General features: G+C 48.0%; 1 protein-coding gene across 5 annotated transcripts in view; it reads right to left on the reverse strand.

Annotated features, from left to right (window-relative positions):
• Positions 1-1,753: 1,753 nt before the first annotated feature.
• SMARCAL1 (SNF2 related chromatin remodeling annealing helicase 1) overlaps positions 1,754-24,499 on the reverse strand; it is a 63,465-nt gene continuing 40,719 nt past the window's right edge. For 4 of the 5 annotated variants that reach the window (XM_073305003.1, XM_073304999.1, XM_073305000.1 and 1 more), the window contains 7 exons: positions 22,235-22,453; positions 20,727-20,797; positions 18,277-18,379; positions 16,981-17,163; positions 10,581-10,681; positions 2,945-3,041; positions 1,754-2,078 (listed from right to left, as the gene is read on the reverse strand). In XM_073305003.1, the coding sequence (XP_073161104.1) occupies positions 1,845-2,078; positions 2,945-3,041; positions 10,581-10,681; positions 16,981-17,163; positions 18,277-18,379; positions 20,727-20,797; positions 22,235-22,453 (1,008 nt within the window). In that variant the 3' untranslated portion in view covers positions 1,754-1,844. The remainder of the gene's footprint in view (positions 2,079-2,944; positions 3,042-10,580; positions 10,682-16,980; positions 17,164-18,276; positions 18,380-20,726; positions 20,798-22,234; positions 22,454-24,499) is intronic. The other variant, XM_073305002.1, reaches the window with a different exon arrangement.

The raw sequence follows: 24,499 nt of genomic DNA on the forward strand, positions 1-24,499 counted from the left end.
TGTTCAAGTTTTGCCCAGGGTGGTAGCGACCTATAGTTCTAGTCATCTGCTGGCTGTTCAGTGCCCTTGTGAAAGAAACCGGTTCCAATCGGTTGTCAGGGGTTATGTCACAAACGCCACTAGAAAGGAATGAAAGAACAGCGCTGCACCCTGTCAGGCTGCGTCTACGCTGGCCCATTTCAGGGTCTGAAAGGTAGTTCACCGCCGTTGCGGCACAATAGCAACCATGGAGGGTGTAGCACAGAGTGGAGCAAGACGTTTTTACCACCAGCCCATTCAACTCTAAATCAGAGCAGCATTGGACAACGACAGGATCACATCAGCCCTTCACCATTCCAAGATAGATATATTGAGTTCTAAGCAATTTATTGTATGTGGGTCTTCAGGATGAGATTTAATAACTGCGGTCTGCAGTAATTGCAAATAGATGGTCATTGCATGTTAGCCTAGGCAATTCTGAAAACCTGGGTGCAAGGTCCTGACTGCTCTGCACAGATAATAAAGATCCTATGCACTTGTTGCAGTTCTAGAGATCTGCCCCAGTGGCCAAAATTCCTCCTCTCACTTCTGCTGTGCTGCGCCCCAGACTGCTGCTAAGCTGCCACCCTCACATCTCAGCAGTGGCTGCATGTCAGTGGTGAACTACTGTGACAAAGTTCCTCCTCTGCTTTGGTGGCTTCTGAGCTTTCTGGCAGATTTGCTTGCCTCAGAGGTTTACGGCAGTCCTCAGTTTGGCTCCTTTTGTTAGTGGCACAAACCTGCCATTCAGTCGGCTAACCTCATCACTGGCCAGCATGGGGGAAAGGAGAACAATCCCCACAGTTTCTGCTGGCCCACCTAATGGGTCAGGGACAGGCCAGAGACCTTCCCCTCTGGTGGGACCCACGGTCCAGATCAACTCCTCTTATATCAAATAGGGAGTTGGGGGGATGGGGGGAACCCAGGCCCGCCCTCTACTCTGGGTTCCAGCCCAGGGCCTTGGGGATTGCAGCTGTCTATAGTGTCTCCTGTAACTCCCTGGGCTACTTCCCCATGGCCTCCTCCCAACACCTTCTTTGTCCTGACCACCGGACGTTCCTCCTGATGTCTGATAACGCTTGTACCTCTCAGTCCTCCAGCTTCTTGCGCACCTCTTGCTCCCAGCTCCTCGCACACACCTCACTAACTGAAGTGAGGTCCTTTTTAAAACCACATGCCCTGATTAGCCTGCCAGTCCTAACTGATTCTGGTAGCTTCTTAATAGGCTCCAGGTGTCCTAATTAGCCTGCCTTAATTGGTTCCAGCAACTTCCTGATTGTTCTGGAACAGCCCATTATCTTACTCAGGGAAAAGGGATCTGCTTAATCTGAGGCTAGTATATCTACCTTCTATCACTCTCCTGTAGCCATCTGGCCTGACCATGTCACACTACGTATACAGTGTGTAAAGTTCTTTGGGGTGATAATAGTTTGCATTTATATGGCGCTCTGCCTCTTCAAGGCAGTCTGTAGCCATTCACTAGTTCCTCCTTGTGACACTCCTGTGATGTAAACAGGTGAGCATTATTTAAAATAAAACAGGTGTGCAAACTGAGGCCCAGAAGGGAGATGCCTTGCCCAAGGCCACTTCTGTGTCATTGGCAAAAACAGGATTAGAACTCGGAATCTGCTGACACCCAACCCTGTTTCAGTGACCCAGATAAGCACCTTGCCTTCTCCTTCCATCCTTTGGGGGGAAAACACTATAGAAGTAAGGCAGGGAATCTTCTCCAAAACCCATTCATGTGTTTTATTTTTGGAAACTCAAACAATACAATGATTCTGTGAGTTTTTTTTTTTTTTTTAAAAGTGTCTCTTCCTTTCTAGTTACTGTCTGTGAAAATAATCTTCAAGACGCTGTTTCTTACATGGACTCGCTGAGCAGGTGTCTGCTCCTGCATCCTGAGAGGCACTCCTGGAGTCAGACCGCTGGCAAGCGTCAGCCGCCTCCATGAGCAAAGCTTCGTCGAGGTTGTCTCCCTGCTCAGAGAAGGTCCTCTGGAAAAGGCTGTAAATGGTCTGCTGCTTCGGGTCTCGCTGTGGAGGTAGAGCAGAGAGGTTCTGCACACACAGGATATTAACAAACAAGCCAAACAGCCAGCGATTATAATTCGGTCACAGCTCCCATTTCCTTCACGGCTCCCCTGACCAATGGAGAATGGAATTCCAGTACGTGAGGTACCCATGAGAGAACGGCCAGCCTGAACTCAGCTCTGCCGTTGTGCCCTCTGCAATGAAGCCACACATCACCGTTTTCTCAGAGGTGGAGAAAGAGGAAGGGGTTGATTGGCAAAATTTTGTGGTCCCTTGCGGAGCAAGGAAAAGCTACTAGAGGGAGCTTTTCCCAGCGAAACTTCTAGAAGAATTTCCTCATGGAGATTCCCTCACAGTGAAGGCAAGGGGGCTGCTCCCATGGATCCTTATGATCTGGGGGAGCTGCAAGAGGCCAATGAAATACACACATGGAGGTCCTGTGCTCCCTGCCAGTTCTGGTCCCTGGTAGCTCCCTGGCCACGCTACCTAGGTCTCCCAGGGGATGGGGGCTCAGCAGAAAAATTAATAGATCCTGGAGCTGTATTTGCATTACCAGCTGCCCACTGCCTGCCCTGACCCCATCCTCTTTCCCATGTGGGTCCCTACCACATGGAGAAACCTCCACAGGGCCTAAGGGGGTTAGGAAATGGTCCTGCAGAGGCACCAGAGTCTCCTTCCACACAACAAGATTGGGATCATTGTGTGGAGGGTCCACTCCAGCATGGATCGGGGAGGAAGGTGGATGACCCAGCCTATGGCATTTAAAGCAGAACTGGTGCGAGCTCAGATCTTCTCTTCTGTTAACCCGTCACTCTAGAGACATACAAAGCCCAAGTCAGCTTAACTCCTCCCAGGAATGACTCGGGCTGATGTCTCACAGTCACAGCACTTACCTTGTAGAAGTAATCAGTGGCTTCAGCTGTTTCAGAGAAACTGGCTTCAGAAAGACCGGCTTCACCCAGCACTTTGATCTTCTCTTGAATCATAGGCCTATGGGAAGATAACAAGCACCAAATATTGCTAGAAAGGAAAGCGGTAGCATTTAAGATGTCCCCAGGGCTCCTTTCCAGGCAGAGGAGCACAGAATCATAGAATCATAGAATATCAGGGTTGGAAGGGACCCCAGAAGGTCATCTAGTCCAACCCCCTGCTCAAAGCAGGACCAATTCCCAGTTAAATCATCCCAGCCAGGGCTTTGTCAAGCCTGACCTTAAAAACCTCTAAGGAAGGAGATTCTACCACCTCCCTAGGTAACGCATTCCAGTGTTTCACCACCCTCTTAGTGAAAAAGTTTTTCCTAATATCCAATCTAAACCTCCCCCACTGCAACTTGAGACCATTACTCCTCGTTCTGTCATCTGCTACCATTGAAAACAGTCTAGAGCCATCCTCTTTGGAACCCCCTTTCAGGTAGTTGAAAGCAGCTATCAAATCCCCCCTCATTCTTCTCTTCTGCAGGCTAAACAATCCCAGCTCCCTCAGCCTCTCCTCATAACTCATGTGTTCCAGTCCCCTAATCATTTTTGTTGCCCTTCGCTGGACTCTCTCCAATTTATCCACATCCTTCTTGAAGTGTGGGGCCCAAAACTGGACACAGTACTCCAGATGAGGCCTCACCAATGTCGAATAGAGGGGAACGATCACGTCCCTCGATCTGCTCGCTATGCCCCTACTTATACATCCCAAAATGCCGTTGGCCTTCTTGGCAACAAGGGCACACTGCTGACTCATATCCAGCTTCTCGTCCACTGTCACCCCTAGGTCCTTTTCCGCAGAACTGCTGCCTAGCCATTCGGTCCCTAGTCTGTAGCTGTGCATTGGGTTCTTCCGTCCCAAGTGCAGGACCCTGCACTTATCCTTATTGAACCTCATCAGATTTCTTTTGGCCCAATCCTCCAATTTGTCTAGGTCTTTCTGTATCCTATCCCTCCCCTCCAGCGTATCTACCACTCCTCCCAGTTTAGTATCATCCGCAAATTTGCTGAGAGTGCAATCCACACCATCCTCCAGATCATTTATGAAGATATTGAACAAAACTGGCCCCAGGACCGACCCTTGGGGTACTCCACTTGATACCGGCTGCCAACTAGATATGGAGCCATTGATCACTACCCGTTGAGCCCGACAATCTAGCCAGCTTTCCACCCACCTTGTAGTGCATTCATCCAGCCCATACTTCCTTAACTTGCTGACAAGAATACTGTGGGAGACCGTGTCAAAAGCTTTGCTAAAGTCAAGAAACAATACATCCACTGCTTTCCCTTCATCCACAGAACCAGTAATCTCATCATAAAAGGCGATTAGATTAGTCAGGCATGACCTTCCCTTGGTGAATCCATGCTGGCTGTTCCTGATCACTTTCCTCTCATGCAAGTGCTTCAGGATTGATTCTTTGAGGACCTGCTCCATGATTTTTCCAGGGACTGAAGTGAGGCTGACTGTCCTGTAGTTCCCAGGATCCTCCTTCTTCCCTTTTTTAAAGATTGGCACTACATTAGCCTTTTTCCAGTCATCCGGGACTTCCCCGGTTCGCCACGAGTTTTCAAAGATAATGGCCAATGGCTCTGCAATCACAGCCGCCAATTCCTTCAGCACTCTCGGATGCAACTCGTCCGGCCCCATGGACTTGTGCACGTCCAGCTTTTCTAAATAGTCCCTAACCACCTCTATCTCCACAGAGGGCGGGCCATCTCTTCCCCATTTTGTGATGCCCAGCGCAGCAGTCTGGGAGCTGACCTTGTTAGTGAAAACAGAGGCAAAAAAAGCATTGAGTACATTAGCTTTTTCCACATCCTCTGTCACTAGGTTGCCTCCCTCATTCAGTAAGGGGCCCACACATTCCTTGGCTTTCTTCTTGTTGCCAACATACCTGAAGAAACCCTTCTTGTTACTCTTAACATCTCTGGCTAGCTGCAGCTCCAGGTGCGATTTGGCCCTCCTGATAACATTCCTACATGCCCGAGCAATATTTTTATACTCTTCCCTGGTCATATGTCCAACCTTCCACTTCTTGTAAGCTTCTTTTTTATGTTTAAGATCCGCTAGGATTTCACCATTAAGCCAAGCTGGTCGCCTGCCATATTTACTATTCTTTCGACTCATCGGGATGGTTTGTCCCTGTAACCTCAACAGGGATTCCTCGAAATACAGCCAGCTCTCCTGGACTCCTTTCCCCTTCAAGTTAGTCCCCCAGGGGATCCTGGCCATCCGTTCCCTGAGGAAGTCGAAGTCTGCTTTCCTGAAGTCCAGGGTCCGTATCCTGCTGCTTACCTTTCTTCCCTGCGTCAGGATCCTGAACTCAACGAACTCATGGTCACTGCCTCCCAGATTCCCATCCACTTTTGCTTCCCCCACTAATTCTACCTGGTTTGTGAGCAGCAGGTCAAGAAAAGCGCCCCCCTTAGTTGGCTCCTCTAGCACTTGCGCCAGGAAATTGTCCCCTACGCTTTCCAAAAACTTCCTGGATTGTCTATGCACCGCTGTATTGCTCTCCCAGCAGATATCAGGAAAATTAAAGTCACCCATGAGAACCAGGGCGTGCGATCTAGTAGCTTCCGCGAGCTGCCGGAAGAAAGCCTCATCTACCTCATCCCCCTGGTCCGGTGGTCTATAGCAGACTCCCACCACTACATCACTCTTGTTGCACACACTTCTAAACTTAATCCAGAGACACTCAGGTTTTTCTGCAGTTTCGTACCGGAGCTCTGAGCAGTCATACTGCTGCCTTACATACAGTGCTACTCCCCCACCTTTTCTGCCCTGCCTGTCCTTCCTGAACAGTTTATAACCATCCATGACAGTACTCCAGTCATGTGAGTTATCCCACCAAGTCTCTGTTATTCCGATCACGTCATAGTTCCTTGACATCACCAGGACCTCCAGTTCTCCCTGCTTGTTTCCAAGGCTTTGTGCATTTGTATATAAGCACTTGAGATAACCTGTTGATCACCCCTCATTCCCAGTATGAGGCAGGAGCCCTCCCCTCACAGACATTCCTGCCTGTGCTTCCTCCCGGTATCCCGCTTTCCCACTTACCTCAGGGCTTTGGTCTCCTTCCCCCGGTGAACCTAGTTTAAAGCCCTCCTCACTAGGTTAGCCAGCCTGCTGGCAAAGATGCTCTTCCCTCTCTTCGTAAGATGGAGCCCGTCTCTGCCCAGCACTCCTCCTTCATGGAACACCATCCCATGGTCAAAGAAACCAAAGCCTTCTCTCCGACACCACCTGCGTAGCCATTTGTTGACTTCCACGATTCGACGCTCCCTACCTAGGCCTTTTCCTTCCACGGGGAGGATGGACGAGAACACCACCTGCGCCTCAAACTCCTTTATCCTTCTTCCTAGAGCCACATAGTCCGCAGTGATCCGCTCAAGGTCATTCTTGGCAGTATCATTGGTGCCCACGTGGAGAAGCAGGAAGGGGTAGCGATCCGAGGGCTTGATGAGTCTCGGCAGTCTCTCCGTCACATCGCGAATCTTAGCCCCTGGCAAGCAGCAGACTTCTCGGTTTTCCCGGTCAGGGCGGCAGATAGATGACTCAGTCCCCCGGAGGAGAGAGTCCCCACCACCCGCCTCATTTACCATGAAAGGCATTTACCAATCATTTACCATGAAAGGCAAGGTGGGTGAGGGAATCTCTTTCATCGGACCAACTTTTACTGGTGAAAGAGACAAGCTTTCGAGCTTACATTAGTCTGGTCTGGGAAAGGTACCAAGTGTCACAGCTAAATACAAGGGAGTTAACCCATGTTGCAAGAGACCATTTCCAAGGTGAAGTGGGCAGTTAACACCTCTGCAGGAATACGACAAAGGAGAATTCGTGGGTTGCAGATTGTTGTATTAGACATAAATCCAGTGTCTATTAAGTCTGTGATTTTTGGTGTATAGCAGAGTTATCAATTTAAGCTCCCAGGCTTGTCCTCTGAAGGTGTTGTGCATCCTTTGAGGATGGGGACTGAGAGGTCTGATATGGAGTGATCGTTTTGTGAAGAAAAGTGTTTGCCCCTGGGTGATATGGCGTTTTTGCCTTTTATCATTTTCCTGTGCAAATTCACTTAAGAGCACAGTGATTGTCTGGTTTCACCCACATAGTTGCTATTGGGTCATTTAGTGCACTGGATGAAGTACACAACATGTTGTGATAGGCATGTGTAGGACCCCTGGAGCTTGAAAGGTGTGTGTCAGGGGTGTCAATCATTGTAGCAGTGGAGATATGTCTGCAGGTTTTGCATCTGTTGTTATGGCAGGTGCTGTTGCCGCTATGAGTTGGCGTGTCCTGATCTGTGGGGAGCTTGCTTCTGATGATGAGTTTGGTGACATTAGGGTATTGGCTGAAGGCCAGCATAGCGAGTTCGGGAAAGATTTCTTTCAGCATGTGGTCCCCATTGAGGATGAGTTGTAATTGTTTAATGATGCCTTGTATGGGTTCCAGTGTGGGGTGGTAGGTGACAACTAGGGATTTGCAGTTGGGAGGGTTCCCCCCGCCCCTCCACCAATACTGAAGCAGGTTCTCTCTGAGTGTTTGAGTGGCCAGTTCCATGATGTGATCTACTTTTCTGGTGGAGTTTCCTTGCTTAGTAAAGGCGATTTTAAGTGTGTAAAGGTGTGTGTCTCAGACTTTCTCCTTGGAGCAAATTCTGTGGTATCTGACTGCCTGGCTATAGATTTCTTGGTATACTGGGGGTAGTTACTGGTTCTGTGGGTTTCTTGTATATAGTTGTTTGTAGGGTTCCATTGTTGAAGCTGATCATGGTGTTCAGGAAATTGATGCTCATGTGGAAATGTTCTAGAGACAGTTTGATGGATGGGCGTGACGCTCTGTGCCTCGGGGGAACATCCTGCACCCCCATGTTCATCCTTATAATATGGTTGTGTGGTATCCAATGCAAAGTTTGTCATGTCGGGTGTCTTCAGAAGGCTCATGATACACTGAGCATTGTTGTTATTGTAATGTTATAGTAATTGTTGTTACAGTAATGTTCTAGTAATTTTATAGGTTGTAATTTCATGTATATAGTTATGAGGCTGAAAATGTGTCCTCATGGCTTAAAACAAGCCCAGGCAAAACTCTCCAGGAACAGATGGGCAGTTCATACCTCATCAGGGCATGTATGGGACAAACCCAGCCCAGCCTCACAGGAACAAAGGACACTGGCCTAGGCAGTAACAAAGGATCTGTTGGACTCTCGAATGAATGAATCACCCCACTTCCCTTGGTCAGTTTGGGACTACGATGAGGTAATGCTCACCTGACCCGGGATTGGGGGGGCACAGCCAAAAGGGAAGAAAGAACATGACAAAAGGGAGAGACGTTTGCCATGCTCTTCCTCTCTCTTCCACCTCCATCTACAGACACCACCACCAAGTGACTGAAGCGCTGATCAAAGGGGAGAGCCTGGCTGAAGGGCAACCAGACAGCTGTGGTGAGAGGCATCTAAGTTTGTAAGGGCACTGTAAGTGTTAAGATCAGTTTAGAATGCATTTTGCTTGTATGTCATTTGACCAAATCTGACTTGTCGTAGTTTGACTTATAATCACTTAAAATCCATCTTTTGTAGTTAAAAAATTTGTTTATCCTACCTGAACCAGCGCGTTTGGTTTGAAGCATGTCAGAGACTCCCCTTGGGATAATAAGCCTGGTACATAACAATATCTTTGTTAAATTGACATACTCATATAAGCTTGCAGTGGGCATAACTGGACACTGCAAAACAGGTTCCTAGGATTGTGACTGGGACCGGAGATATTGGCTATTGTCATTCGGTTGCACAATCCAAGCAGCAGCTGGCCAAAAGTGCTCACTCACATTACTGGGAGCAGCTTATGTGCCAGAGGCTGTGCATGAACAGCCCGGGAGTGGGGGTTTTCACAGCAGAGCCGCGTAAGGCTGGCTCCCAGAGTCATGATTTGGAGTGACCTAGCAGATCACCGGTCCAGATAACACCAGGGGAACATCACAATGGGTGGTGGTTGTTGAACTTGTGGTGGAAATATATGAGGGAGTTTAGGTCATCTGTCCAGAGGATGAAAACATCACTGATGTATCTCAGGTATATCATTGGTTTTGTGGTGTCATTTACCATGGGCCAATGAAAAAGCATTGTCTTCGGAGTATTGAAATGCACCAGCCCTTTCATCTTAGGATAGACCCCATCCTTGCAGAGCCAGTTCTAGTAACCAAAGTCAATTTCACTATGTTGCCTTCTGTTTGTATGCACACACCTAGAATGCTGTGTTAAGTTTTGGGCACCTCAGGACCAGAGATATTAAATAGAGGCATTCAGAAAAAAGCAGTAGAAAGGATTAGAGGGGCTAAATGGACTGATCTGGATGTAAAGGTTGAGAGCTAAATGTGTGCAGTGTAATTAACTGACAAATAAGAGGATGTGATTGCAGTCTACAAATATTTGGAAGGTGTAAAGATCAAGGTGGGAAAGTGGTTCCACAGGGTGGTACTGGGAGCAACAGGTTCCATTCCCACCTCCAATTCCTAGGATTTGCAGCACATGACAAGAAACTATAAAGAAGTGAACATCACCTAGCGCAATTAATGACCCTTCATTAATAAAATGCCCTCATCTCTCCTGGAGTTGGCATGGGTGGGTGGGCGGATGAAAGGATAAGTATGTCCTCTTCTGAAAAGCATATTTCCTTTCAGTCAAGCACCAGTGGTTGCATGGACCACATTTCACAAATAAAAAGGAAAATTACTGTCATTAGCTTTCCTTGAAATGTGGGCGACATGTCAGTTTCCAGTTCCTCATGATGCAAGGCCATAATTATTTGCAATCATGATATTCTGGGAACTGTATAAGTTCACTTCAACTCATTTGCGCTTTCAGATGAGGTAATGGAAAGATATAATTTCGGACAGTCAACGTACCATCTGGTGAATCATTTTCCTTCATCAATTGCAGGCCCTTTCCCTCAAAACACAGAGGATTTCCTAGAGTCCCTCCCCATCACATTATACTCCCATAGCCCCACATCCCACCAACCTTCCCACAAGCCAAAGAAGGATGGATTGAGTTCCCACTGGGGCACGTCAATGTCCCTTCGTGAGCTGGTCAGACGGCTTTGCTGATGAGCGACATGAGAGGAAGCAGAGCAGGCTTCCTCTGTGTGCCCAAGAACTCAGGACCCAGAAAGTCGTATGGGCCTTATCTCTGCTGAACACCCTCAGTCCCCGCTAACTTCACTTCTCGGGAAGCGCTCAGCACCTGTAATACTCCGTGTTGCAACCAAGAAGCAGTCAAACTTCCTCTCAAACATCTCAACAACCACTCTTTGCCTGATAAATAGGTCTGTTTTATTGGTTTGTCACCCTCAGTGAGGAGGCCAGACTGTTAACAAGACTTTGCCCTTCTAGAAAGCCTTACCCCAAGACAAATATCACTCCTCCCAGTACCCTGAGAGCACGTTACTGCCACCCCCATGGTACAGAGAAGGAGTCAAGCACAGAGAGGTTAAGTAACATATCCCAAGTCCCAAAGAGATAGATGAAGAGTTAGACTGAGTCCTTTCCACTCCCTACCATAAGTAGTCATCTGCTGTGCCTTTAGCCACCAGGTAATGAACATTAACAGAACTGGTTTGTCCAATTCGATGTGCCCGATCTTCTGCTTGGATCAAAACCTGTATTTAAATAAACAGAGAAAGCACAGTGAAACAGTATAACACACAAGAATTTACGAAACCGGCCCCAGGAAATAGAGACCTATCTTTCCTGATGCTTAACTACTCCGATTTGTACCCTATTAGCACCAAGAGTCCCCAGCTGAGATCAGGGCCTAGCAGAGAGCCAGCCCTGCCCACCAAGAATTTATAACCTGAACAGCCAAGCTGCAAAATGGGCGGGAGGACAGAAGGGTTATTTCCCCCTTTCACACGTGAGGAACTGAGGCACAGAGAGATGAATCAACTTGCCCCAGGTCACCCAGGAAATGTGGCAGAGCAGAGATCTGAGTTCAGATCCTAGTCCCTGGCCAGCACCTGAACCCCAAAGATCAAGCTTCCTCTCACACATTTTCCTCTGATGTCCTCTAAACAACCAGCTGCTAAAAGAATTCCCTAGAGAAAGCTTCTCAGTTTCCTGCATCACCAAAAGCCTGTGCATGTGTGTGGGATTTGCAATTAACACCGTGAACAAACAAATACTCATACAGTTTTTCTGAGGCATATGGGGGCTGTTGGAATTCCAGTCCTGCCGGTAACTGATAATTCAAATGGCACACTGTATTCAGAGGGCCCTCAAACAGCTCCACAATTTGTACATATAAAGATCATTTACCGAAATGCCGCTGCCTTAGGGGAGGAATGCATCAGCTGCTTAATGGCGCACAGCTGGGCTACTCTGCAGTTTAGAGCAAGAAGTGAAATAGAATGAGATGTGGCGTGGCCCAGTGGATCGAGCACTGACTGGGATTCAGGAGACTTGGATTCTATTCCCAGCTCTGAAACTGGCCTGCTGGGTGATACTGGGCTAGCCACTTCGCTGCTCCGTGCCTCAGTTTCCCTATTTGTATATGGGGCTAATGATACTGACGACCTCCTTTGTGAAATGCATCGAGAGCTACCTGGTGAAGAGTGCTAGGAGAATGAGGTATTACTATTATCCAACTCAAATAGCTGGTGAATAGTAGGCAGGCAGGATGGAATCTGGGCAGGGATCCAGGCTTAGTACCCCGCCCTCTTGATTGATTGATTCCTCAAGGAATCAATTCTGAAGCACTTAGATGAGAGGAAAGTGATCAGGAACAGTCAGCATGGATTCACCAAGGGCAAGTCATGCCTAACTAATCTAATTGCCTTCTATGACGAGATAACTGGCTCTGTGGATGAAGGGAAAGCAGTGGATGTGTTGTTCCTTGACTTTAGCAAAGCTTTTGACATGGTCTCCCACAGTATTCTTGCCAGCAAGTTAAAGAAGTATGGGCTGGATGAATGGACTATACGGTGGATAGAAAGCTGGCTAGATTGTCGGGCTCAGCGGATAGTGATCAATGGCTCCATGTCTAGTTGGCAGCCGGTATCAAGTGTAGTGCCCTAAGGGTCGGTCCTGGGGCCGGTTTTGTTCAATATCTTCATAAATGATCTGGAGGATGGTGTGGATTGCACCCTCAGCAAGTTTGCAGACGACACTAAACTGGGAGGAGAGGTAGATATGCTGGAGGGTAGGGATAGGATACAGAGGGACCTAGACAAATTGGAGGATTGGGCCAAAAGAAATCTGATGAGGTTCAACAAGGACAAGTGCAGAGTCCTGCACTTAACACGGAAGAATCCCATACACCGCTACAGACTAGGGACCGAATGGCTAGGCAGCAGTTCTGCAGAAAAGGATCTAGGGGTGACAGTGGATGCGAAGCTGGATATGAGTCAATAGTGTGCCCTTGTTGCCAAGAAGGCCAATGGCATTTTGGGCTGTATAAGTAGGGGCATTGCCAGCAGATCGAGGGACGTGATCGTTCCCCTCTATTCGACATTGGTGAGGCCTCATCTGGAGTAGTGTGTCCAGTTTTGGGCCCCACACTACAAGAAGGATGTGGAAAAATTGGAGAGAGTACAGCGGAGGGCAATAAAAATGATTAGGGGACTGGAACACATGACTTATGAGGAGAGGCTGAGGGAACTGGGATTGTTTAGTCTACAGAAGAGAAGAATGAGGGGGGATTTGATAGCTGCTTTCAACTACCCAAAGAGGATGGATCTAGACTATTCTCAGTGGTAGAAGAGGACAGGACAAGGAGTAATGGTCTCAAGTTGCAGTGGGGAGATTTAGGTTGGAAATTAGGAATAAATTTTTCACTAGGAGGGTGGTGAAACACTGGAATGTGTTACCTAGGGAGGTGGTGGAATCTCCTTCCTTAGAAGTTTTTAAGGTCAGGCTTGACAAAGCCCTGGCTGGGATGATTTAGTTGGGGTTGGTCCTGCTTTGAGCAGGGGGTTGGACTAGACTCCTGAGGTCCCTTCCAACCCTGATATTCTGTGATTCTATGATTCTCTTGAAGGCGGCACACTTGGATTTCTAATGACAAGCGGTCAGGCCCTTTGTTTTATGTTTAGAATGAAAGGCAGCACTTGCAGCCCTGCCAACGCTGTGCTGGAACACTGGCTCAGTACTGACCCAGAGAATACGGCCACCTCATGAGTCACCAATCCAGTGGCGCAAGGAGATTTTAACTCTTACCAGTACACACAGGCAACTCATGGGAGGGACACAAAGGGGAGCACCAGCTAAAGGAGAGGCAGGTGACCTCCCCAAGTGACTCCTCCCCGCTCTGCCCCCAGCCCAGGCCCCCCGCGCTCTCCCCATCCCATATTACCTGGCGGGTGGGGGGGAACTCTGTCCTCCTGCTGTGCCGGATATGGATTTCTGAACTGCAGGGCTCTCCCGGGAACTGCAGTGGCGAAAGGAGCAGAATGTGGGGCCACTGGGCAGCCCCATGCCAGCAGCTCTTCCAGTCCCAAGCCCTGTCCTCCGGCAGGGCTGTACACACCCCAGACAGGAGACGCTGCTGCGTGGAAGGGCTGGGGGTGGTACAGCCATGCCAGAGCGGCCCCGCATTCTGCTCCTTTTGCCGCCGCAGTTCTCGGAGGAGCCCTGCCATTCTGAAAATGTGTCCTTCCAGTATGGCATACCAGCAATAAATATCGTAATGGTATGGCATAGCTCACCGTCCCCGCTCACTTGCACTAATCCCAATTCAGGCACTGCCCAGCCTTTCCTTGGAGGTTTCCAAGCCAAGCGCTAGCTAAGACTGACTGATCAGTAACGGTACCAAGCACACATGCTCTGCAGGAGTGTTTTCCACCCCTCCATTTTCACAGCTCAGCACTTCTGGTGTCATCGTGCAAGTGAATCAGAGAGATAACAGATCTTTGTGAGCCAGAGGTGAAATTGGTTTAAATTGAGACATTTGCCTAGTTATATAGAACAGTTCAAAGCTGTGATCCTATCTACTGCCCCAACTGGATGCAGAGAACGAGGACTGGAGCGCATGGACAGCTGAAAACAACAGGATTAATTTTCTTTAAATAATTAAAGAGAGCAGTAGAGGGAACAGAATACAGTGCAGCTTTACAAGGTGCTAATATGCCCCCCATCCCATTACTGTACTATCTGAGTCCCTCTCAATCTTCAAGGCATTTATCCTCAACACACTTTTGTGAAGTAGGGAAGGGCTGCATTCCCATTTTACAGCTGGGGAATTGAGGCCCAGAGAGACTGAAGGCACGTCTACACCGCAGACCAAGGTGTAACTGTAGAGCAGATAGGCATATCCGTGCTGACTTTGATCTAGCTAATGCAGGTAACAATAACAGTGCAGATGCGGCTGTGTGGACCCCAGCATGTGCCAGCAGCCCACGTGTGTCCCTGCTGTCCCCAGCAGGCATGCACTGGGGAAACTCACTCATGCTGAAACTCAGCCTGCCACATTGTCACTGCTAGTATTAAGAACATTAGAACGGCCAAACTGAGTCAGACCAAAGATCCATCTAGCCCAGTATCCGACAGTGGCTAATGCCAGGTGCCCCAGAGGGAATGAACAGAACAGGTAACCATCAAGTAATCCACCCCCTATCACCCATTCCCTGCTTCTGGCAAACAGAGACTAGGGATGCCATCCCTGCCTTGGCTAATAGCCACTGATGGACCTATCCTCCATGAACTCATCTAGTTATTTTTTGAACCCTGTTATAGTCTTGGCCTTCACAACATCCTATGGCAAAGAGTTCCACAGGTTGACTGTGTGCTACATGAAGAAATACTTCCTTTTGTTTGTTTTACACCTGCTGCCTACTAATTTCATTTGGTGACCCCCCCCCCAGTTCGTGGGTTATGAGAAGGAGTAAATAACACTTCCTTATTTACTTTCTCCACACCAGTCATGATTTTATAGACCTCTATCATATCCCCCCTCACTCATTCTTTTCCAAGCTGAAAAGTCCCAATCTTACTAATCTCTCCTCATATGACAGCCATTCCATACTCCTAATAATTCGCGTTGCCCTTTTCTGAACCTTTTCCAAGTCCAATATATCTTTTTTTTTTTAAAAAGGGCAACCAGATCTGCACACAGTATTCAGGATGTGGCCATACCATGCGCTAGCTAGATTAAAGCTAGCAGAGGTATGTGTGTTTAACTGGTAAAACATTCTGGTAAATGTTCGTCCCTGTTTCTCTACTAACATAAAAACAATGTGCTGTTCCTTCCACACCACAGTATGGTGGCTATATGGAGTAGCCTGTTCTCTGTTTTGGTGGATTACGTCATTAGCCGGATCTGGTATTAATAACCAGTAATGTTACTTCTCACTAGCAGCCAAGCTGGCTCCATACAGACATTTAGTCTTTTATCTTACTAGACCATGGGTAGGCCCCTACCAAATTCACAGCCATGAAAAAACACGACACGGACGGTAATTCTGGTCTCCCCCCTGAAATCTAGTCTTCTGTGTGCTTTTACCACATACTGTACAGATTTCAGGGGGGAGACCAGCGTTTCTCAAACTGGGGGTCCTGACACAAAAGGGAGTTGCAGTGGGTTATTTTAAGGGGGTCGTGGTACTGCCACTCTTACTTCTGCGCTGCCTTCAAAGGTGGGTGGCCAGAGAGAGGCGGCAGCTGACTGAGGGCCCAGCTCTGCAGGCAGCAGCGCAGACGTGAGGGTGGCAACACCAGACCAGGCCATCCTTACTCCTGCGCTGCTGCTGGCGGGCGGCTCTGCCTTCAGAGCTGGGATCCCGGCCAGCAGCCACCGCTGTCCAGCAGCACGGCCACCAGCAGCAGTGCAGAAGAAAGAGTAGCCGTAGGGCACCTCCAAGACAATAACCTTATGAGCCCCCTCCAAACTCCTTTGTGGGTCAGGACCCCTACAATTACAACACTGGAGGTCTAATACTCACTGCTCTTTACCTCTCTGGGAGCAGTTTTCTGCGGCAGGGTGTAGCAGTGCAGCGGGTCTCCAGCAGGGGGGCCACGAAGACCTGGTACACCCTGTCACAGGGCCCAATCCTGGAAGGTGAAGACTGCCTCTTGTAAGACGGTACGCACCTTTACTCCCACTGCAGTCAAAAGGAGTTAAGCTACTCCTAGGATCAGGTCCCAGGAGTCCAAATTAATACATAGTAAAATACTGAACAAGATAACCTCTTCATCCCTTAGCTATTTGCTGCTAGATGCAAAGTCCCCCACGTGTAGCTGGGATTAAAAGGAAAATGCCATTTAAAATGAGGTGTGATGGATAATCAGAACTCCCTAGTCCTAGAGAGTGGAGCAGATGGTCAGTATTGATGATGGGCCTATTCAAAGCAAAACATCCACAAACTGACCAGCTGGTCTAGTGGCAGTTCTCATGATCCAGTACTGGAGTGATTCCAAGACAGAGAACAAAAGTTTGTATTGCTTTTGAGTGATCCCCTCTGGCCACTGACTGACTTCACTGGCAGCAGCAGCCAGTTCAGTCAGCTGGGGTTGCAGCCATGTAAAGGTTTTTGGGGGGCTGGGAACGTAGAAGAGTAGTAAGTGAGGAAGGAAACAAATCCTGGATGATGCTCCCTTAAATCCCTCTCCCCACCTCCAAAGAACCACCATAACACTTTTCCATTTCCACCCCTCAACACTACAAACAGTTGCCTTTTTTGGCAATATGACCGATCAGTACAGTAATGAGAATAGTAATACCCCCTAGCTCTTATATAGCACTTTTTTCAGTAGCTCCCAAAGCACTTTACAGCGGACGTCAGCATCATTAGCCCCATTTTACAGATGGGGAAACTGAGGCACCATGCGGGGACGTGACTTCCCCAAGGTTACCCATCAGGTCAGTGGCAGAGCTGGGAAGAGAACCCAGGTCTCTGGAGTCCCAGTCCAGCGCTCTCTCCACTGGCGCACACTTCGTTAAGTTATGGTAGTAACGTAGGTTTCTTACACCTGGGTTCCAGAATAACTCTGCAAACACCACCAAGTCGGCAGAAGAGAGGGTCAGCCCCGTGTTGGCAGCAGTAAGGGATAAGACAGCCACAGAGTGCTTCTCGGAGAACTGGAACTTCTGGCACAGAGACTGACGCTCAGCTGAAGGTGTGGCGCCATCAATGCGAATATATCCAATATGCTGAAAGGAGGGAGTGGAGAAAGATCATTGGCAGGTCTTTATTTTCCCAAATTTTAGAGGATTTCCCCCACCACCACCAGTGCTTGTGAAGATCAAAAAACCCACTGAACTACTCCTTAACATTTTGCTATATTTTAAATGCATTGGCAAGGGGAAAAATATATATATATTAAATTTTATTTCAGCATTCTCTAATGCTGCCATTCGATTTGGGCATAAACGCACAATAAGGAACCAGCATCACCAGCCGCCATCCCCTCAGCTACTCTTCATCCGGGTCACTATCATGCTTAGGCACTGGGCTGCCTGCAGAGTCCGGGTCAGCGAAAAGGAGACGTAGATGAAAAGGTTCAGTGCAGCGCTGAGTATTGCCCACATATTGATGCTGCAGCTGCAAAGCTAACAATTTTCCAATGGTCTCGTCACCGAAGAGGAGCAGTGATATGATGGGTACCTTATAAATGTCAGGGATGATGAGCAATTGCCGAGTACTACCCTCAGAGATTTCTCAGTGAGAAATTAGCAAAACCACCTCCCATCTACCACGACCAGGTCTCACAGCCATTTCATGAGCTTTCAAAATCTGATCGATCAGATGAAACAGGCATAGAAACTTGATCTCTACTCATCACTAGAAACAGCAGAAAGATCGCTATACAGTTATTAAGTAGACTTGAGCCGCCATACAATAGCCAGGCACAAAAATCAGAGCAACAGGGACCCAAGAAACAAAAGCCATGCAGATATAGCTGGGGCTGGTTTGTCACTGCCTTCTCACCACCTTCTCCAAAGAGGTACGAAAAGCAGCAATGGCAATGTATGGTAGTAAAACAGCACTTCTCAAAACACCGTACACACATCACTCCAGGTGGTGGTGAACACCAAGAAACTTCTGCAGCAATAGCCCTCACATACACAAAATGTACATCCCACCAGGCAGTCTCATTCTGGAGACTCAGTAATCATGGCCATTACTGAGACATTAGAGATATCTCAATAAGAGAATTGTGTGTGTCACTAATTTTCATAAAGTAGGTGACCTGCCAGAAGTCTCCAGCAGCTTTGAAGTTGGATCAATAATAAAATTAACAGGAACCTGATTTAAGAACTTACTTTGTTCTCCAGCTCTTTGCTGATTGCATTCAGTACTATCCTGTGATGAGCGAACACCAGGAATTTGTCTCTCCCGCTTTCCAATAAATCCAGGATGTATTCTCTGTATTAAAAACAAATAATCCAAGTTATATTACTGATGTCTCTGTTGTCCCATGCACACATTACCTTCAAATCCGAAGAGATATTGTTCGTCTATAGGCAGAAATCAGGAAACTGGCCAGCAAAAAATAGCATTTCAATAATCAATATCCACATATAAAAAAAGATCTAGGGACACATCACTCATTTTTCTGGACATCTGGCCACTGCATGACAAATGTATCTATTTTTATTTGTACATCACTGAGTCACACTTGATGAAACAGAGTGACCCAACTTAAAGTCATTTCCATTTATCTGTCTATCCCATTCATTCATTCATTCATATTTCTAACTCTAGGCATCTTGTGGAACACGTTATGTTATCCAGGAGGCAATTACCCATAATACATTTATTTAATGCTGTTGTCACTCTAAAAAGGAAACTTCCCTGAAGAACAAATTTAACAGGACATCTTGAAACTTATTTTTCAGTCCACTAAGACATACAATCGCTTGTTACATAGGAAACTCATTGCAAGTTATTTACAAATTGTTGGGAACAGGTAAATCAAATTTTAGCTTCTAATGAGGATAGATGGCTTGATGGATTGGTGTTAAAATCAGGACTGTGAAGTATTTCACCATTAAGTCACTGTTTTCAACACAGCCCAGGCCAGCTATGACTGAAAAAAACAAACGACTCCGTGGCAAGATGGACTTAAATTCTGCAGCCAAGTCACTGAACTCTGTGATGTTCTGGTGAATCATAGGAAATTCTATTTTAGTTTAATTTAATTTAATTCAAGAGAAGGTTTACACTGAAACAAAGCTGAAAACGAATAATACGATCAGCTCAATGACCCTCTGTGGAATGATATTCAAGTCATTACATTTATTTGATATGCTGTCCTGACATTTTCAGTTTAACATGCAACAGATTTTTTGCAACACTGCTGCATTGGAGAAGTAGTCAGGGGGAAGTTGGACATTTTGGCACTCAAGATATTGTGGGAGGCATACTGGGATGGTGGAATAAGGACATTAGCTCGAGCTACTTCTGAATATTAGCTAGGCAGCTCTGCTAAACCAGTCAAGCAGCTTAGGCTAGCATTTAAATTTTAATCTTTAGAATTTCATAGGTGCCACTGCGTAAATGGGGCAGTTCCCACCTCTCAGTGCTATTTTTTCAGACCTCTGCAGACACGGGGGAACAACACTGTACGGTTGTATATTCAGTTCACGTGGTTTTCTTCACCAACATAAAGACAAGAAACACTTTTTTAAAACAAAAGCAGAGCCTCTGGGCTGCAATGCTGGATTGTGCAGCAAATGCTGTGGCTGTGAAGTCATGCAGTACACATGACCCTGATCATTCCAATAGCATGGCCGGTCAGTGGGCTATGAGAAATAAAAATCAGTGGCAAATTATAAATGTCCCCATAAAAAACAAACAAAAACCAACATCCTAACTGATCCGTTGAGAGTCTCAGCAAAAAAAAAAAAAAAAAAAAAAGCTACGGAGGAACGGGCCTGCAGCCCATCTCGAAGGGATTACCTCTACAGAGGAAAGAGTTAAAAGCCCATTCATGGAGGAAGCTTACATTGTTACATGATCCCACGTGGGCTCTGTAGAGCATTCCAGACCTTCAGGGCTGTCAACATCGCACCTCTAGTGAGCACTATAAAACTAAAGACTAAATTTGGTTGACAAATAGGTTGGCTCAATACTTTCTGCAGCAAGACTGCAGTGTTCGTTTTTTAAAATTCTCTTTACACTGATGATTGCACTGGTTTGTTCCTTTTAAACTAAAGAAAGGCCCGAACCAGAGGACTTGATCTTAACCCCAAACATTGGGTAGCTTTAGATATGGAACTAAACATCCCAATTTGGACCTATCTGGAATTAAATCTGAAGGCTGGGCAGGTAGAGAGACCTTGGAAGAAGAGACTGCTGTGTGTTGTAATTAATTATTTTTTTGTTAGCTGCACTTGATTTTGCTGCAATCTTATCTCAAAGGCTCAATTTCTCTCTTCTCACTAGGTAGGTCAGAATGAGGCACTGGATTAACCTCTGAGGATAGGAGTAGAAGCCATGGGCTTAAATTGCAGCAAGGGCGGTTTAGGTTGGACATCAGGAACAACTTCCTAACTGTCAGAGTAGTTAAACACCGAGTAGTAGTTAAACAGAGTAGTCAAATGGAATAAGTTGCCTAGGGAGGTTGTGGAATCTCCATCATTGGAGATTTTTAAGAACAGGTTAGACAAACACCTGTCAGGGACGGTCTAGATAATACTTAGTCCTGCTTTGAGCGCAGGGGACCACCTCTTGAGGTCCCTTCTGATCCTATGACTGTCACACAACTTACATGACTGAACGGATTTTGGCTTCTGCGGTTCTGTTATAGAAGAGGAGTAGAGCTTCCTTCTCCTGTTGTTTCTGTGAAGAGGGGAAAAAACTGAATGTCAATTTCAAATCTGCCTTCCCTCCTGGGTCTCATCCACTTCAGTGTATCTGCTGCTGCCATTGGGCACTGTGCTGGGGAAAAGCAGGCTCTCCCTGAACACTGGTATTTACAAAACGTAGTACATGGAGGGGCATATCTTTCACCATGCACTATCAAAATCCTGCCCCTGCCGCTTACCCCAGTGGGACTGCACCTGTTCTACTCTGACTGGGGACCACCCAAGCGTGGGAAGAAGTAGATTGGCCCCCATCTGAAAATTAAAGTTCGGAAAACTGAAGGAATACTCTCTCACGCTAATTGTATTTTTTATTTCGCCAAGGGATGCTGTGAGTAGAGGGCTTTGTCTGCACTACAAGCAGAGCCATATTTAAGCACAGTCGTGGCCAAATCACGTCATAATTTGCTTTTTTCTTACTGGTGCGGACAGAAAAAGGCGTCATAACCATGTTAGAGAACCAAGTTTTAGCAAAGATCTCTCTACTAGATGGGTCCAGCCGTCAGAGCACTTGCGAGACCCTGCTCTGCCACAGACTTTCTGCGTGACCTTGAGCAAGTCATTTCAGGTACATCTACAGCAGAGCTGGAAGTGTAATTTCAAGTAACTAGTTTTGATCGCGTTAGAATGCTAAACAATAGCAGCACGGTTGCTGCGGCCCAAGCAATGGTACAGACTAGCTGCCGGAGCACAGTCCCGACCGAAACCCTAGCTACACACTCAGGATGGCCAGGCCATCCTGCCGCTGGCAGTGCTGCTACCGTTAGTGCCGGAGGTTGATCAGAGCTAGCCTCCAGCTCCAGTGTAGACACAACACGACGCTCTCTAGGCCTCAAAGTCCCATCTGTAAAATGGGACTAGCAGCAGAGGTGTTGTGAGGGTGAACTGAAGTCTGTCAGAAGCTTCGATACTAAGATGATAAGCACCATAGAAAGGTCTATAAAACAAACAGCACAGGTCTCTAACACGGCTATAATATGCCTTTTCTGTCCACAGAGGCACAAAAACAGTTGGCCACAACTGTGATTCACAACCCTGTCGGTTACACTTGTAAGGTAAGTGCGGCTTATGAGGCCAGACAGGAGAGTAAATACAGAGGAGCGAAAGACAGTAAATAGAGCGAAGAGGAGATAAAAGGCGAATGGCGGGGGAAACGAAAGAGTGATATGCAGCATGACAAGAAGATGAAGCAGCTGAAACTAAAGAAAGAGGAAGCTGACCTGTTATGATTATTGATGTTGTGCATTCTTGGATACTCAAGAGAACCATTTAAAACAGTACCCTTGAGAACGTCGGCTGTACATTTTGATGCTGATCTAAGAATCTGGGAATTGCTCTCCACGGATTTTTTTTTTTTTTTTAAGTGAGCACCTGAAATACCAACAGTCCATCATGTTAACAGTTTCTGACTCACGGTTCTGTATCCTTTGACCATGTCCTTTGCAGCTGCAGCCAGCTCAGCCTTGGTCTTTGCATTCATGCCTTCAGGAGCCACCACTACCATTTTGCGTTGCTTTGCTGGAAGCTGGGAGAGCACGTCTGATTTCAGGCGGCGGATCATGACAGATTCTTCAAGCAAAAGCTTCAGTTCTCCTAGGTTGGAAGATCTGGAGTAGTCCCAGCCCCATGGCATCTGGGGAAAAGCAAACCATGATCATCAGCAACAAAAGCCACAGGAGCCTTTAAGTCATTCTCGGTCAAGGGGATCTGGCTAGAGAACAAACTTCCACAGGAGAATCCAGAGTCTGCCTGTCTTCAGGAAATGCTGCAAAGCCTTCCTCCTTTGAAAAAGCCTTTCCACGGTAAGAATGACACTCATAACATTGACAGGCCCATTTGCCCTCCAGTTCTTACCATGAAAGCCCTACTCCAAGCAGCCTATTGCCCCTGAAAATACCAGAGACTCCATGAAGTCCATTAGGGGCATGGCTATTGCTTTTACATGGAAGGTGCTCAGAGACTAATAGAAGGTCAGTGGTTGAGAGGGGCATGAAGCCAGGAGATTCCATGACCGTCAGGAGGAGGTAGAAGGCAGGGGCACCATCTTGGCTGTAGTGCATGAAGGGGCATTGGTGGAAGGAAGAAGGACTATGTTGCACTGGATGCAGGTGAGAGAGAGCCCGGGAACAGGATCGTGACGGACCCTGCTAGCCTGCGAGTTGAGGCGAACACTGTGGGGGTCCCAAGGGCAGGTGAAGTAGCTGGAGGAGCAGCACCTCACCAGCAGGAGCAGATTTACCATGAAACAAACCGTGCGGTGGCATGGGGCCCTCAACGACAGGGGAGCCCCCAAAATGCAGGACAAATATTGACAACCTGCCCCTCAGTCCCGGGCTGACGGTGCAGCAGGGTTCAGGCAGGCAGGCTGCCTGCATGCCACGGTTGGTGACCCCACGCTGCTCCCAGAAGCGGCCGTCTGCTGGCACGTCTCTGTGCGCCCTGGCGGGGGGAAGGTGGCTCTGCACGCTGCCTCACCCCAGGCAATGCACGGAGACCCGCTGCCCCACTCCCCCAAAGGGGCGTGCAGAGACATGCCAGCAGCAACGCAGCAGAGCTAAGGCGGCTCCCTGCCCGCTCTGCCTCCCTCCCTCTGCACCGCTTCGCTCCCAGAAGCGGCCAGCATGTCCCTGCGGCCTCGGGGGGGGGGGGTGTCTCCACACGCTGCCCCCGCCCTGAGTGCTGACTCCCCAGCTCCCATTGGTCGGGAACTGCGGCCAACGGGAGCTGCAGGGGCAGCACCTGCAGGCAGCGACGCGCAGAGACCCTCTGGCCCGCCCTGCCTAGGAGCCACGGTCGGAGAGGTGTGTGTGCCGGTCGTTTAGGGAGTTGCACCGCCTGAGGTAAGCACTGCCCCCCTTCCCGCCCTTCCACACCACAACCCTCTGCCCCAGACCAGAGCCTGCACCCCTCACCCCAACCCAGAGCCTGCCCCCAAACGTCCTCCCAGAGCCTGCCCCCCATCTCCCCTCCTGCACCCCAACCCCCTACCCCAATCAAAGTACCTCACTTTATTTTCATTTACTTCCCATTAGTGATAATATAGGAGGATGAAGAAAAAAAGAATGTACAATTGGGGGGGGGGGGGAATAGATAAGAGAGAATGTTCTTTTTCTTGGCTGGGTCCCGAGGGGTGTGTGTGAAAACGAAGCTGTGCACAGGCCCCACTAACTCTAAATCTGCCACTGCTCACCAGGCCAGAAATCCAGACTGAGCAACCACCAGAGGGGCAACGTCTTTCACCAGGCCAGTGCATCTCAACTCTGCGTGCATCACTGGTGGTAGTAGAGGTCTCAGGTTGGGGGGCAGAAGCTGGGGGGGGAAGGGGGTGGGGGGTTGGGCACCTCCGCCTGTGTCCAGTATCAGGGGGGTGGGTGGAGGCACATTTGTTTTTCCTCCTAATTCCAGACCCTCAGCATGTAAATTGTCTTGCACACCCACTGAATGCTGAATCAGCACATCTCCCCACTTTGCCTTTCTCCTGATCAGCTTACACCTGATGTGTGATGTACACCACCGCACCTACTTCTGCTACTGCCAAGTCTGGCTCAGAGGCCTCCATGTAGCTTGCAGGAAGCAGGTGCAATTACATTTGGTCATGTCTCAGCATAAATCAGCTCATTCTCCAGGCACCTTGCACTCATGGCATCTATTCAGCTTGCCTTAACGCTCCCTTTATTTT

This window comes from Lepidochelys kempii, chromosome 11 (genome assembly GCF_965140265.1).
Source record: "Lepidochelys kempii isolate rLepKem1 chromosome 11, rLepKem1.hap2, whole genome shotgun sequence".
Taxonomy (NCBI): Eukaryota; Metazoa; Chordata; order Testudines; family Cheloniidae; genus Lepidochelys; species Lepidochelys kempii.